Genomic DNA, 14,290 nt, shown 5'->3' on the forward strand with positions numbered 1-14,290 from the left:
TCTCACTAGTCACTTGTGCTGCTGTATTCAGCTGGTGGGTCAGCTGGGAGAGCTGCAATGACTGGGCTCCCTATCCACATGCTCTTTCTTCTGGGGCTGCTACCATTTTGTTGTTATTATTGTTGTTGTTGTTTGAGACAGAGTCTTGCTCTGTCTCCCAGGCTGGAGGGCAGACGGGCAGTCACGGCTCACTACAGCCTCCACCTCCTGGGCTCAAGCAATCTTCCCACATCAGCCCTCCAAGTAGCTGGGACTACAGGCAGGCATCACTATTCCTGGATAATTTTTTAAATTTTTTGTAGCATCAGGGTCTTGATATGTTGCCCAGGCTGGTCTCAAACTCCTGGGCTCAAGTGATCCTCCCGCTTCAGCCTCCCAGTGTTGGAATTACAGGCATGAGCCACTGACCTGCCCGGGGCTGCTTCTGAGTGTCATTCAGCATTCCCAGGCAGCAAAGGAAGAAGTGAGCCAGGGCTGTTGATGCTCTGGGACTTGTGCAGCCTCTTTTCTGTCACATTCTATTGGTCAAGACCAGTCACAAGGCTAGTCTAGGTTCAGGCTGGTGGAGAAACAAACTCTACCTCTTGCTGGGAGTGACTGCGAAATCGCATTACAAGCAGTGGAACTTGCAGAATTTAAGGCCATGAAACATTCAACGTGACTGTGGACCGGGCCCTGGGGATATGGCCTGCCCCTCTGCAACCGTGCTTTAGTGAGACAACAAATAGTCAACACGTACAAAAGCTCAGAAAGTGCTGTGGAAAACATCAGCTAGGGAGAGAGGGGGCTACTTGAGACAGGTCAGGGAAGGCTTCCCAGAGACGTCTGAGCTGAGACCCGAGCACTGGAGCATGCCTGCCTGGGATGTCTGTGCCTCTGAGGTTTCCAAAGAAGACAACTGTCTTTGCATAAGCCCATGGCTGCCCTTGGGGGAAGGGGCCCAGGGGACACCACTAATGGTTGCTGTGATAGCATCATTGTGGAATGGAGTGGAAGCTGCCTTGGGGCCAGAGTATCTGTCCCGCAACACTCATTTGCAGGCTGTGTGACACTGGCCATCTGGGTTTCTTCCCCTGACTCCCAAAGCCCAGGTCCAGTTCACTGCACTGTGAGGGTTCACAGGTTTATAATAGGATAAACTCCAGAGAGAGGTCAGTGCTTCCTGGTATACTATGCACAGCTGCAACACTCAATAAACAGAAGCTCACTGAACTGCAAGGTCACTGCTGCTGTGACAGGAGGGTCATATGGATGTGTGTATCTTGCCAGTGGCTGTGGTGAAACCCTGCTTGTGGAGAATAGACATAAACACACCTTCTCTCTCTCCCTCTGTCTTCCTTTCACCTCCCCTCTCCCTCCACCCCTTCCATTTCCTATTCTCCCAGCATGTTCTTTCCATTCTTCCTCACCTCATTCCCCTTCACCTCCTTCCTACACCATTCCTTTTTCCATCTCTTTCCTGTTTTCCTAACTTGTTACTCTCATCTTTTTCTTTCTTTTCTGTTCTTCCTCTGACAGCTCCCCTTCCTACCTCCTCTCCCTTCACCCTTTCTCCTACTCTTTCCCCTCCTCTCATTTCTACCTCTCTTTCCTTTTCACTTCCCCTCTCCCTCCTGTCTTTCTCCTCACTTTTTCTTTTACCTTTGTGCCTCCCTCTCACCTCTTCCCACACCACCTCATCTCCTCCATAACTACCTCACCTCCTTTTTTTTGTTTGTTTTTTGAGACAGGGTCTCCTTCTGTGGCCCAGGCTGGAGTGCAGTGGTGCCATCACAGCTCACTGCGGCCTCTACCTCCGAGGCTCAAGTGATCCTCCCACCTCAGCCTCCCCAGTAGCTGGGACCACAAGCAGCGCCACCAGGCCCGGCTGTTTTACTTTTTATTTTGTGGAGAAAGGGTCTCCCTATGTTGCCCAGGCTGGTCTCGAACTCCTGGGCTCAAGCGATGCTCCCGCCCTGGCCTCCGGAAGCGCTGGGATTAGAGGCGTGAGCCTCCGCGCCGGGCCTCCCCGCTTCCCCTCCGCCGCCGCCTTCTCATCGCCCTTCCTCCTTCCTCCTGACGCCTCTTACTCCCGATCACCTCTCATTCATTCACCAGCTTCCAGTCCTCGCTCCCTCACCTCTTTTCTTTCCTACTCGCCTTCTCCTCTTGCCCCTTTATCATCTCTCCTTGTCACCGTTCTTTTTTGCCAATCCTCTCGTTCCCCTTCCTTTCCTCCTCCTCATCTCCTCTCTTACCCACGTCATCTCCATTCTCGTGCTCCCCTTCACCTCCTGTTACCTTGCGCTTCTCTCCTCTCATCTCCATCACCACCTCTCCCCGCTTTCGCCTTTCTTTAGCCCCCGCGTCCCCTATACCCTTCGCCCATGCCCGCACCCCTCCCCACCTTCTCTTCTTCCTCCCTCCACCCTCGCCTTCTGTCTCTCGCCCACCTGACTCCGCTCCGCCCCCAGCCTTAGGCTCCGCCCCGCTGGGGGTCACGGGGCCGACGGACGCTAGGCGGCCGTAGAGGCCTCGCCAGTCACGTGGTCACGTGACGCGCTCCAACATGGCGGCGCCGTGGGGCCGAGGTGTCGCTTCCTGACGGGGCGGCGCGGACGGACGCGGCCGGTGCCGGCCGGGACGCCGGCCCCGCAGCCTAGCTCGCCATCTCGCTCACGCCGCCCGCCCGCGGGGCTGTCAGCCCCCTCCGGGCCGGGGCCATGCAGGAGAGCCAGACCAAGAGCATGTTCGTGTCCCGGGCCCTGGAGAAGATCTTAGCCGACAAGGAGGTGAAGCGGCCCCAGCACTCCCAGCTGCGCAGGGCCTGCCAGGTGGCGCTCGGTGGGTGAGCCGCTCCCGCCCTGCCCCGCGCTGGCCTCAGCACGTCGGCCGTTGCCCTATCCTACTCGGCCTTGGCCCGGCCTCCTGGCCTCCGCTTCCCCCCGATCCCGAATTCCACCCTTCCGGCCTCCTCCTCATTATACCCCCGGAGGAAGTGTTGCCCGGGCAGCTCGGGACTGGCCCAAGGTCACCTAGCAAGTTGGTGACAACCAGAGCTTGTTCCTCAGGGTTCCAGCTCAGGGCTTTTGCCACGATTACTTGTCGCCCTGTTTCCTGGTTCCTCCCCTCACCACCTCCAAGTCCTAGAAACAGTAGCCCTTGCCCCAAGTTTTTTCGTCACCTGAGCTCTGCTGATTGGGGTTCCCCTAGGTGAACAGAGCATGTAGGAAGAGCCGTCCAACTGGTTTAGGGAAACCCCTGATTCTTGTTTTGGAAGTGCCCGTTGGAGAATGTTTTCCTTTGGTTTGGGGATCTCCCATAGCTCTTTCCCTCAAGGAAGGATTGTAGAAGGTGTTCTGGATCTCCCAGGCATTGTAGTGAGCAAGACATCTGCTTATTCCTAGCAGTCCACTAAAATACAAGGTCTTTAGCGCAAAGATACTTGTCTGACTTATTCATTGCTGTATCCCTTGCGCTTGCAACAGTGCCTGGCGCACAGTAGGTGCTCGATAAATATTTGCTGATTGAATGGACCCTCAGATTATGGAAAGAGGGAGAATTCTAACTAATAGTTAAAGGCTTGGTAATTAATACCAAAATCACTATCCTATCTTTCAGTTTTAATCATTTAACAAATATTTATCAAGTGGCCACTGCATACCAGGTACTGAGAATTCAGTGGGGAACAAGACGGACATGGTCCTTATCCCTATGGAGCTTATACTCGAATAGAGGAGACAAAATAATTAAATAAGAAAATAGATGAGGTATTTTGGAATCCTGATAAATACTATTTTGAAAATAAAACAGCAAGATGTGATAAAGAGGGCTTGAGGACTGCTTTCCATGGTCAGGAAAGTAATCTTTTCCGAGAGGAAAAGTAATCAGGTGGTCAGGAAAGTAATCTTTTCCAAGAGGGTGACATTTGAGCTGAGTACTGAAAGGCAAGAACTATCCACCATATGGAGTTTCAGAAGAGAGTTCTTGGTGGGAGAATCCATACATTTGACCAAAGCTGTTTTCAAGCTAATTCACTGCCCCAACGTCTTTGGTTTGGAATCTGTAAAGGCCTGTTTTTCCTAAAAAATTGAGCAAATGGAAAGTTTGATTTTTAGTCACAGAGTTTGAGATTGTTATCACCTTTCTCCTTTCATTTGCTACAAAGTATAGAGTAGTGTTCTTTTGGCATTTAGAAATAGGCTGGTGAACTTTGCACTTCCCTAGAAAGAAGGTCCCTGGCTTTCATCAGATTCTCAGAGGGCCCTGAGACTCCCTCAGGGGCCAACTATTGATGCAGAGGTGGTAGTCTAGATAATCTGGAAACAGTTGCTAGTCCGTGAAATTCAGGATCAGTGGAAGGAATTTACTGAGATGTAGATTTTTAAAGCTTTTCTATTCCAATAACCAAGGCTGTTGGGTATTGTTTTATCAGCAATGTGGGATAAGCACTGCAAAGCAGTTTGTTAGTTAGGCAAGAGCCTGGTATTTATAACTCCACGTTGAAATCTGCCTGGACTCTATCTTCTCGATATTGTTGTGGAGGTTTCAGAATAGTTATTTGGCAGAAGAGTTTTTATTTTTTCTTCAGAAAACTTCTTAACATAAAATTTTCACCAAAGTGTGCATCATATTATTGGAACCTACTTATAAAATTTTCATCTGGGTCATAAAGGGCCATTAACGCTGAGAATTTAATAGATATTTTCGGATCGTATCTTTGTTCAGAAGTTCAAGTTTTCCTAACACAAGTAGTGGAATGCATGTTTTCAGTTTTTAGTAGTGAATTGTAAAAAATGGCCTAGATAGGAAGTAATTTGACTACAGGTTATATGAATCACAAATTGGGGTTGTGCCAATGGCATAATAGGAACTGTCATAAGGGAACGTATGCATAATGTTAAGTGACCATCTTTTTTAAGAGAATAATTGTGTGTCATTGCTGTTAAATAGAAATGACTGCTTTTACTTAGAGTAGAACACATAGCAGAATGCCTGGTGATATTTCACTCTGTCTCTCAAGGCCCAGTCTTGTGTCCAGTAGTCCCATTTAAGAAGAGAAATTTGGGACCAGGTGCGGTGGCTCACGCCTGTAATCCCAGCACTTTAGGAGGCTGAGGCAGGCAGATCACGAGGTCAGGAGATCGAAACCATCCTGGCTAACACGGTGAAACCCCGCCTCTACTAAAAATAACAAAAAAAATTAGCTGGGCGCCGTGGCGGGCACCTGTAGTCCCACCTACTCGGGAGGCTGAGGCAGGAGAATGGCGTGAATCCAGGAGGTGGAGCTTGCAGTGAGCTGAGATTGCGCCACTGCACTCCAGCCTGGGCGACAAAACAAGACTCTGTCTCAAAAAAAAAAAAAAAAAAAATAGCTGAAACGGGCCAGTGTATAAGGAGCAGCTATGTGGTATTTTAGAGATTACCATGTATAGATTGTTGTTAATTGTGATAAGAGGAACTGTAAATGACGGCTCAAAGTTGAAATGCTTGGATGATAGAGAGCATTTACAGGAAACAGCTTCTGTGCTATGATTCCACCAGCTGTAGCATATTAGGGGAGAGGATCAGGGCTGCAGCGACTGTATAGTGTAGATGTTAGCTAGGAGTGCATTCTTTGGGACCCTAGACCTCTGTGTTCAAACCTCCTGCCTTCCACTTGCTACGTTTGTGATCTTGGACAAGTTACTTCCTTATAGGATTATTGTAAAGATTAAGTTAATTGACATGTGCAAAAAACTTGGCGTGTAGTAGGTGCTCAGTAAATGCTTGCTATTACTTTTTTATTATTATTATTTTAAGCTGTGACAAACCACAGCAGCTGTAATTACTCTGGTTTGATGTTCTTAACCTTAGTTCCTCGTTCAGGAATGACTTACTGCTCTATTTGGTTTGTAGATGCGATAAATAAGAATGTAATTACGTGATTGAAAGGCTGTGTTGGAGTATTAACTTCCTAAACTCAATGAAGACAGGGGTTGTCCTTTGTAAAAATTGTGATAATCATGATGGAGCAGATTTGGAGTAATCTCAATGATTCGTCTGCACTATACACCAAAAGCATAAATAGGGACTGCCCAAGTAGGGGATAGTGTCCTTCCAACCTTTATCTGGAGAAATCAAGACAGCCTGTGAGAGTATTCATCGCCCCAAGGATACTGTTGCTCTTTACCTTGTTATGAAACTTTGATATATATTAATAATCTTCAACCTTTCAGCCCTTTGTTGGAGAATATAATTACATTCTTAAACCTCCCTTTTATAATTGTCTTATTTAAGACTCATCTTCTCCCGTGATGTCTCTTTAAGTTATATTTCTGCTCTTAAACTATATGAAGTTTGGAGGCTTAATAGGATAATCTATTTAAAATTCGATATGGAAAAATTTATCTATGGCTGGACACTGTGGTTCATGCCTGTAATTCCAGCACTTTAGGAGGCCAAGGTGGGCAGATTGCATGAGCCCAGGAGTTTGAGACCAGCCTGTGCAACATGGCAAAACCCCATCTCTAAAAAAATATATAAAAATTAGCTGGGTGTGGTAGTGCATGCCTGTAGTCCCAGCTACTTGGGAGGCTGAGGTGGTAGGATGACTTGAACCCAGGAAATGGAGGTTGCAGTGAGTTGAGATCATGCCATTGCACTCCAGCCGAGGCAACAGGGTGAGACCCTCACACAAAAGTGCTAAGTAATGGCTAAGTGCTCTATAATTACTAGTTGTCATTATTCTCAGCCATTATCAAGAAAATTTAAAAAGAATAGTAAACATACATATTTTCATATGAAATTGAATGACTTTTAAAGATCACATGTTGTATTATATCTCCTATGTACTAAGCATTTCTGAGTTCCAGGCACAGTAAAGTGGGCTTTTCATGCAATTTAGTTCTCACTATTATCATCATTCCCACTGAGTCCCAGAGAAGTTAAGTTGGCCGGGGTAACTCAGTAAGTGATGGAACCAGGGTATAAACACAGGCAATCTGGCTCCATAGTCCAAGATCTTAACTATTACTACCATGTTTTCTTGCTTCTCCATATGAAAGTTGTTATGTATAAAATACTCAGTAGAGTCTTTAAAACTATCAGTATACCGCAGTGGAGTTTCAGGAAAGAGACTGTATGTTCTATAGCTGAATTTTGAGGTATATTTGAAGGCCTTGAGTCAAAAAGATCACAGCTCTTTTCTTCAGGTTTTTACTACATATGTACTAGGTTTACTTTAATTAGGGGCTAATGGAAAGAAGGAAATGAGAGTAAAGAGCTGGCTACACATAAGCTTCATTTGAGTTATTCAGTTTTTTTGTTTTTTTTTTTTTTTTTTTGAGACAGGATCTTGCTCTGTGGCCCAGGCTGGAGTGCAGTGGTGGGGTGCGATCTCAGGTCACTGCAACCTCTCCATCCCTGGCTCAGGTGATCCTCCCATTTCAGCCTCCCAAGTAGCTAGGACTACAGGGGCGTACCACCCACCTGGCTAATTTTTCTGTTTTTAGTAGAGACGGGGTTTCTCTGTTGTCTGGGCTGGAGTTAATCAGTTTTTCTAATTGATGATATCTCTTCATCAGCAGTAAACTCCCTCTTATTAATTCTGGAGTTGTGACCTGTTATTAATTCTGGATTGTGATTCGTTTCTTTGGGTACAGCAGGCAATGGGAAACCAAGGCTAAGGAAGAGAGCAACTTGCCCATCCATATCCACACAGCTGCGTGGGGAAACGTAGCTGCAGCACATGATGTAGCTTCACATAGATCATAACATCCATTCTTAGATTTGCTCCTCTGTTTAATATACAAGATTTAGGTTGTGGATGGGTCATTGGTGACCTTAGCTTGAGCTTTTTTGATGCTGTGATGGAGGTGAAAGCCAGACTGGCATGGGTCGAGGCGTGGGAGGTGAGGAAACAGATGGTGAGCATAGTCAACTCTCCCAAAGTTTGGTTGTGTTGTAAAGAGGAAGAAGGAGTGGCTCCTGGGAGTTGTTTGTTTATTTAAAGGTAGAAAAGATTTTAACTTTAAATATTGTTAAGGGATCCAGTTAAGGAAGTATATTCCTAAATCTTAGTTGTATATGAATGTGTGTAAGACATACAAATGGGCATTTATCATATGGACATCTGTGTGTCCATATGATACATAAATTGCTTTTTCTTCCATATGATCCTTTTATTCTAATTTTGATGTGTTCAGAAAAACTATTCTCATCATGAGGATTACTGTGAAACTTGAAAAATATAAAAAAATCTCTAAATTGACGTAACATGGCGGGGCATGGTGGCTCACGCCTGTAATCTCAGTACTTTGGGAGGTCGAGGCGGGCGGCTCAGTTGAGGCCAGGGGTTCAAGACTAGCCTGGCCAAAATGGCGAAACCCCATCTGTACTAAAATACAAAAATTAGCTGGGCGTGGTGGCGCACACCCGTAATCCCAGCTACTTGGGAGGCTGAGGCAGGAGAATCGCTTGAACCTGGGAGGTGGAGGTTGCAGTGAGCCAAGATGGCGCCACTGCACTCCAGCCTGGGCAACAGAGCGAGACTCCGTCTCAAAAAAAAAAAATTAAAAAATAAATAAATAAATTGACATAACAAATAAGACTTTAAATTGAAATGCAGAATAAAGCCTTTAATTTTAGCAAATTCTAGTGTTTTGATGAGACATTTTGTTTATAAGTGCTATGTATCATAAAAATTTTGAGAAATAACAGGACTCAGGACCCTGGAAGATTACTTTTTGTTGAAAACCACTGTGGATTCTTCAGGAGGAGGTTATCTGTCTGGAAGCAGCATCGAAAAACTGGATTGTTGTTGATTATTGAAAAGCATTTATATGTAGGATTGGCAGAGAGTTGATTGAGAGTTTGAAAGTTTGATTTGCTTATTGATAGTCCAGTGATCCCTCTTTGGGCCGCAGTTTCCCAAGGTGATAAAGATAATAATACCTTTGTCACAGGATTATTGCAAAGGTTAAATGACTAGTGCAGTAAGTAACTGGCACAGTACCTGGCACCTAACAGATGACCTGCTGAAATTCAGAGGCATTGGTGTTGCAATCTTTTTTTTTTTGAGCCAGTCTCGCTCTGTCGCCCAGGCTGGAGTGCAGTGGCACGATCTCGGCTCACTGCAAGCTCCGCCTCCTGGGTTCACGCCATTCTCCTGCCTCAGCCTCCCAAGTAGCTGGGACCACAGGCACCCGCCACCACACCCAGCTAATTTTTTGTATTTTTAGTAGAGACGGGGTTTCACCATGTTAGCCAGGATGGTTTCGATCTCCTGACCTCGTGATCTGCCCGCCTCAGCCTCCTAAAGTGCTGGGATTACAGGCATGAGCCACCGCACCCAGCCGGTGTTGCAGTCTTTAAAGGAAAAGGAACTGAATGCTTGCCTTTCTCTACCTCCCCTATTAGTTGGTTTATAGACCTTTTTGTAAGTCTCCAACATGAGTGAAGCAGTGGTTGGATAGAATGAATTTAGAGCTCTGTCCTGTACTTGTAAATCTCAGAGGAGAGTCTGAAAGCAGTGCTAGGGAAAACAGTAAGACCATTCTTCATGAAAAAGAGTGAACTTGTGAAAATGTGTACTTAATCAGCAAGAACATGGAGTGTCCTATATAAATAGCTCAGAGCTGTGTTTAGCTCTTGCCAGTTTCACCAGGCTTAGGGGGCCTGCCAGGAAAATACTTGACTTTCTTTCCAGCAAGGTTATCCTAGAAAAAATAGTTTTGCATTTGCTGATTCATTTCTGAAATTTTCCAATGAGAAGCTCATTTCTGTTTAGTGTCTTGGGTGTAAACAAGCCTTCTGGCTTGATATTTTATTAGGTTTTATACCTTTGTGAGGAGAACAGCCTTCTTGTGCTAGGACACAAAATTCTTAAGTTTTCCTTCCGTCCTAGGGAGTGGTCAGTGTATATTTGTTGTTCTGAATATAGCCCTTTTGCCTGTTGACTAAACCAGACCCAACGTTTATTCAGAAGATATTTATTTGGGTGTCACCCCTGGTGTCATGATGCAGAGGGATCAAAACAAACAAGGACCATGTTCTGAAGGAGTTTGCAGTTGAATGGGGTAGATGGGCATTGTTCAGAGGATATGGCCTCTAGGTCATAATAACAACCCGAGAAGTACTGAAGGAAAGAAACCTGGTTCTGCCAGGGCAGTGAACAGTGGGGTGAGGGAAGACTTCCCTGAGGAAGTCTCACTCATTCATTGAGAATTAATGATGAGTGAGAATTAAGTAGTTGGGGGCAGGAGGCATTTCAGCAGAGGGAACAACCTGAGTGAAGGCTCTATGGCGGAGAGGAAAACGGTTGTTGGGGAAACTGAAAGAGGCCAGTGTGTAGTTGGAACATTGTACTTGAGCAAAGAGAGTGGAGATGGAATGGGAGTGGGAGAGGTAGGCCAAGACCCCAACATGCAAGGCCTGGAGGTCATGGTTAGGAGTTTTATTTTTTAGGTCAAAGGCAGTGAGATGACACTGAAGAGTTTTAAACCAGGAAGCAGGTGATAGGATGACCAGGTGTATTATTTTGGAAAAATCATTTGGACCACTGTGTTCAGAACGTCTTAGGGGAAGACCAGAGGGATTGCCAAGGAACCAATGAAGAGACTGTCTTAGTCCATTTTGTGCTGCTTTAACAGAATGCTACTCACTGGGCGATTTATAAAGAACAGAAGTTTATTTGGCTCACAGTCCAAGAGCATGGCACTAACATCTGGCCAGGGTCATCCTATGGCGGAAGGCGAGAGAGGAAATGGGGGTTGAACTCATCTTTTTATCAGGAGCGCACTCATGCAGTAACGTATTAGTCCATTCATGAGGGCAGAGCCCTCGTGACCTAATCACTTCTTAAGGGCTCCACTCTTACACCATCACAGTGGCAATTAATTTGCAGCAGAGTTTTGGTAGGGACATTCAAACCATCGCAGGCAGTTACCATTGTTCAGGTGAGACATATTGGTGGCCTGGACCAGTGGTGACAGTAGAAATAGAGCAAAGAAAATGAATTTCCAACCTGGTTAGAAGATGAAGCCAACAAAACCTTGTGATGGAGCGAGTAAGAGCATGGGAAAGAGGATTGATAAGCTTGACTCTCCGATTTCTGACTCACCCAGCTGGGTGGATGGTGCCTATTTTTTAAGATGGGAATGTGGGAAGAGGACTACATGGAGGGGTGGAGGGAGGAAGTTGATCTGAGTTGGGACTTGGATGTGTGGAGTTTGGTCTGCCTTTGAGCATTCAGTTGGACATGTGAAATGGGAAGTGGCCAGTTGTATGAGCCTGATGTTCATAAGAGAGGTCTGGGCTTAAGATAGGAATTTGGGAGTCAGCAGAGTCTAGGTGGGAATGGGAAGCCTGGTGAGACGGTATACAGAGGGAGAGGCAGGAGGCCTGGGCCTGAGAACCCTCCAGGCCTTTTCTGGCTGGGCAGAGGAGGCTGAGTCTGCAGATGAAATAGAGCAGAGATGGGTAAGAAGCGGAGGAAAGATGAGGAAAATATGTGGTTATGAAGCCCGAAGTCGAGAAAATTTGAGAGTGAGGTCAGTAAGGTGAAATGCTACAGAGAGGTCAAGTCAGGTAAAGACTGGAAAAATGCCCATCAGATTTAGAGACATGTGGGTCATTGGTGGCCTTAGCTTGAGCTGTTTTGGTGGCATGATGGAGGTGAAAGCCAGACTGGCGTGGGAGGTGAGGAAACAGACGGTGAACATAGACAACTCTTTCCCGAAGGTTGGCTGTGGGAGGAGGGAGATGTGGATGTTAAAAGTATTTTGTTTTTTCCTTTTTTTAAGGTAGAAGAGATTTGAACTTGTTTAAATGTCATTGGGGAGGGAGCCAGTTCAAGGAGAGGTTTGGTAATGCAGAAAGAAGAAAGGACAGTGTTTCATTTTTTCAACAAATGTTGAGTGCCTGCCACTCTGTGCTGAAGAATTCTCAGTACTTGGGAATTCAGCAGTGAACAGAACAGGCAAAGTGTCTGTTGTCATAGAGTTTATGTTCTACTGGGGAAGGCAGATAGTAAATGAACTGATATATAATATGTCAAGGGTGATAAATACTATGAAAAAAGACTAAAAAAATGAATTAGTAAAGTGAGAGAACAAAGCAGGTAAGGAGATACAGGGTGACAAGGGGGTGGCAGTATTAGGTGCTGAGGAAGTCCCCTGAAGAGGACATCAGAGCAGAGATCTGAAGGAAGTGAGGGGGTGAGCCATGGAGATATCTGGGGGGAGGGAGGGCATTCCCAGGAGCAGGAATAGCTCATGCAAAGGCCCTGGGGCAGAAATGTGCTTGGTGTGTTCGAGCAAGTAGGCCAGGGCCAGGGTGGTAGAAGGTGAGAGCAGAGGGATAGCAGGGGCCAGATCACATAGAGGTTTGGAGGCCAGGATCGAGAGTTTTAATTTTATGCGGAGTGGGATGGAAAGCTACTGGAGCATTTTGAGCAAAGGAGTGTTGTGATCTGAGTTACATTTTGAGGGCATCCCTCTGGCTGCTGTTGAGAAAAGCTGTGGGGTGGAAGGGAGGATAATTGCTGAAGCATGGAGACCAGTTACAAGACCATTGTGATGGCCCAGGTGGGAGATAACAGTTGCTTGGCCTAGGGTGATAGTGGTGGCCTAGTGTGGTAAGAAGGGATCAGGTTCTAGATATTACGGATAGTGTGAAGTTCCTGAGAAGGCGGATAGTGATGGGAGATGACAGAGGTGGAGGGGTTGGACACCCACTCCCTTATAGCAGGAGAGAGCAGAGAGTAGGCCCGAAGTGGGTCAGGTTGTAGGTTTGCTAACAGCAAGCTGAGGGAGTCTCCTTGTGCCCACTTCTAATTTCTGAGTGAAGTAGGAGGCCACTCCATTGGTTGTGAGTAAAGAGGACGGCAGCAGAACAGCGATGATTGGGAGGGGAGAGTTGGGCCGTTGAGGGTGGAGAAATGTGCAGTAGCCATCGTGGAGAGTGAGAGGTGACCAAATTACTGGGCAGCATTTCAGGTTTCATTCGTGGTGGGTAATTGGGGCTCTGTAGGCCTGCCAACCTGCCCTGTTGTCAGAGGTCTGCTTAGGCAGAGACAGGTGAAAAGGGGACGCTAGTACAATCTAAGTTTGGGATTTTGCCAGAAGTTAAGACTAAAGGTCAGAGAGAGTCCAGGCTATTGATTGCGTGTCATCTGATAATAGTCCTGCTGATGGGATGTACCCTGGAAAATGAGGAAAAAGGAAAGCCGAGAGGTTGGCCATCTCAAGGTTTGACAGAACAAAGACAGGTTCTACTGGGAGCAATTGAGAGGGTCAGCTGGAAGGAGAGAAGAGGAAGGAGCTGGAAGTGCCCCAGTTCCATATAGGGACAAGAGTCAGTGTGACCAGCCTCACCAGGCTGGCTTGGAGTGGAGGAGGATGTGGCAGGTGACTGGGAGCTAAAGGAATTTAGGGGCAGCGTTGGTTTCTGTGGGGGAAGCCTGCGACAGATAGATGTCTGAGGAGTGTGGAAGGGTTACTGTGGGATCTGGGGGCATTGGCCACTGATGGGATTGTTGGGCAGTGCTGGGTTTGAGGTTGGTGATGGTGATTGTTGGACTTGCCTTGGGAGTGGAAGAGAGAATGCGAGCCAGTGTCAGAGGTGCTGGTGAATGGAGGTGTGACCCAAGCGGTAACATCCAGAAAGGATTTCCCACAAAGACAGCGCGGCTTTTCAGCTGCAGCTGCCCCACCCTGCTCCAGTCTCCCTCATTTCCAGCCTGGAAATTGTTGCTAATTGCCCCATTGGCAGTTGGGAAGGCAATGCCTGTTAAGATGTGGAGCAATAAAGTGGAGCAGGTATGCTGTGCCGTATGCCCCTCTTCCTGCACCGTCCTCCTTCTGTCATCGAGTGGCTCAGGAGTGCTGGCCCTCCAACAGACTGCCTGGGCGTGGATCCTGACTGCAGAGTAGCACTTCTGGCTGTGACGTGGGCAGATGGCTTAACCTCCCTGTGCTCAGATTCCTCACCTGTAAAACAGTTATGGATGATTAGAGTGTTCCTGCCTCCCTGGGTTGTGGTGAGGACTGAATGAGCACCTGCCACTAGGAGGCAATCAGTGAGTCAGCTATCATCATTATTATTATTAGGGTTCCACTCATTCTCCTTTTCCCTTGGCATTGCTTGATCCCACGGAGATCCCACTAGAGATTTTGCTTTAATACTGACTTGTTTTAAAATAAGAGCAAGAGAACTGACATTTATTGACCACCTGCTGTGTGCCAGCTGCCGCCTTAGTCACCACCAAGACCTCTCTCATGGTGGTGTCAAGAGAATTATCTGCACTCTTGGTGCCTAGTTATGGTCTCTG

At 46.8% G+C, this 14,290-nt stretch overlaps 1 protein-coding gene across 3 annotated transcripts in view; it reads left to right on the plus strand.

Moving 5' to 3' along the window:
- Nucleotides 1–1,644: 1,644 nt before the first annotated feature.
- The window catches only part of ARFGEF2 (ARF guanine nucleotide exchange factor 2), a 114,208-nt gene continuing 101,562 nt past the window's right edge, over nucleotides 1,645–14,290 (plus strand). The window contains exon 1 of one of the 3 annotated variants that reach the window (XM_031004881.3): nucleotides 1,645–2,823. In XM_031004881.3, coding sequence (XP_030860741.2) covers nucleotides 2,703–2,823 — 121 coding nt within the window. In that variant the 5' untranslated portion in view covers nucleotides 1,645–2,702. The remainder of the gene's footprint in view (nucleotides 2,824–14,290) is intronic. The other 2 variants (XM_031004882.3, XM_055373171.2) reach the window with 2 other exon arrangements.

Source organism: Gorilla gorilla, chromosome 21, assembly GCF_029281585.2.
Source record: "Gorilla gorilla gorilla isolate KB3781 chromosome 21, NHGRI_mGorGor1-v2.1_pri, whole genome shotgun sequence".
Taxonomy (NCBI): Eukaryota; Metazoa; Chordata; class Mammalia; order Primates; family Hominidae; genus Gorilla; species Gorilla gorilla.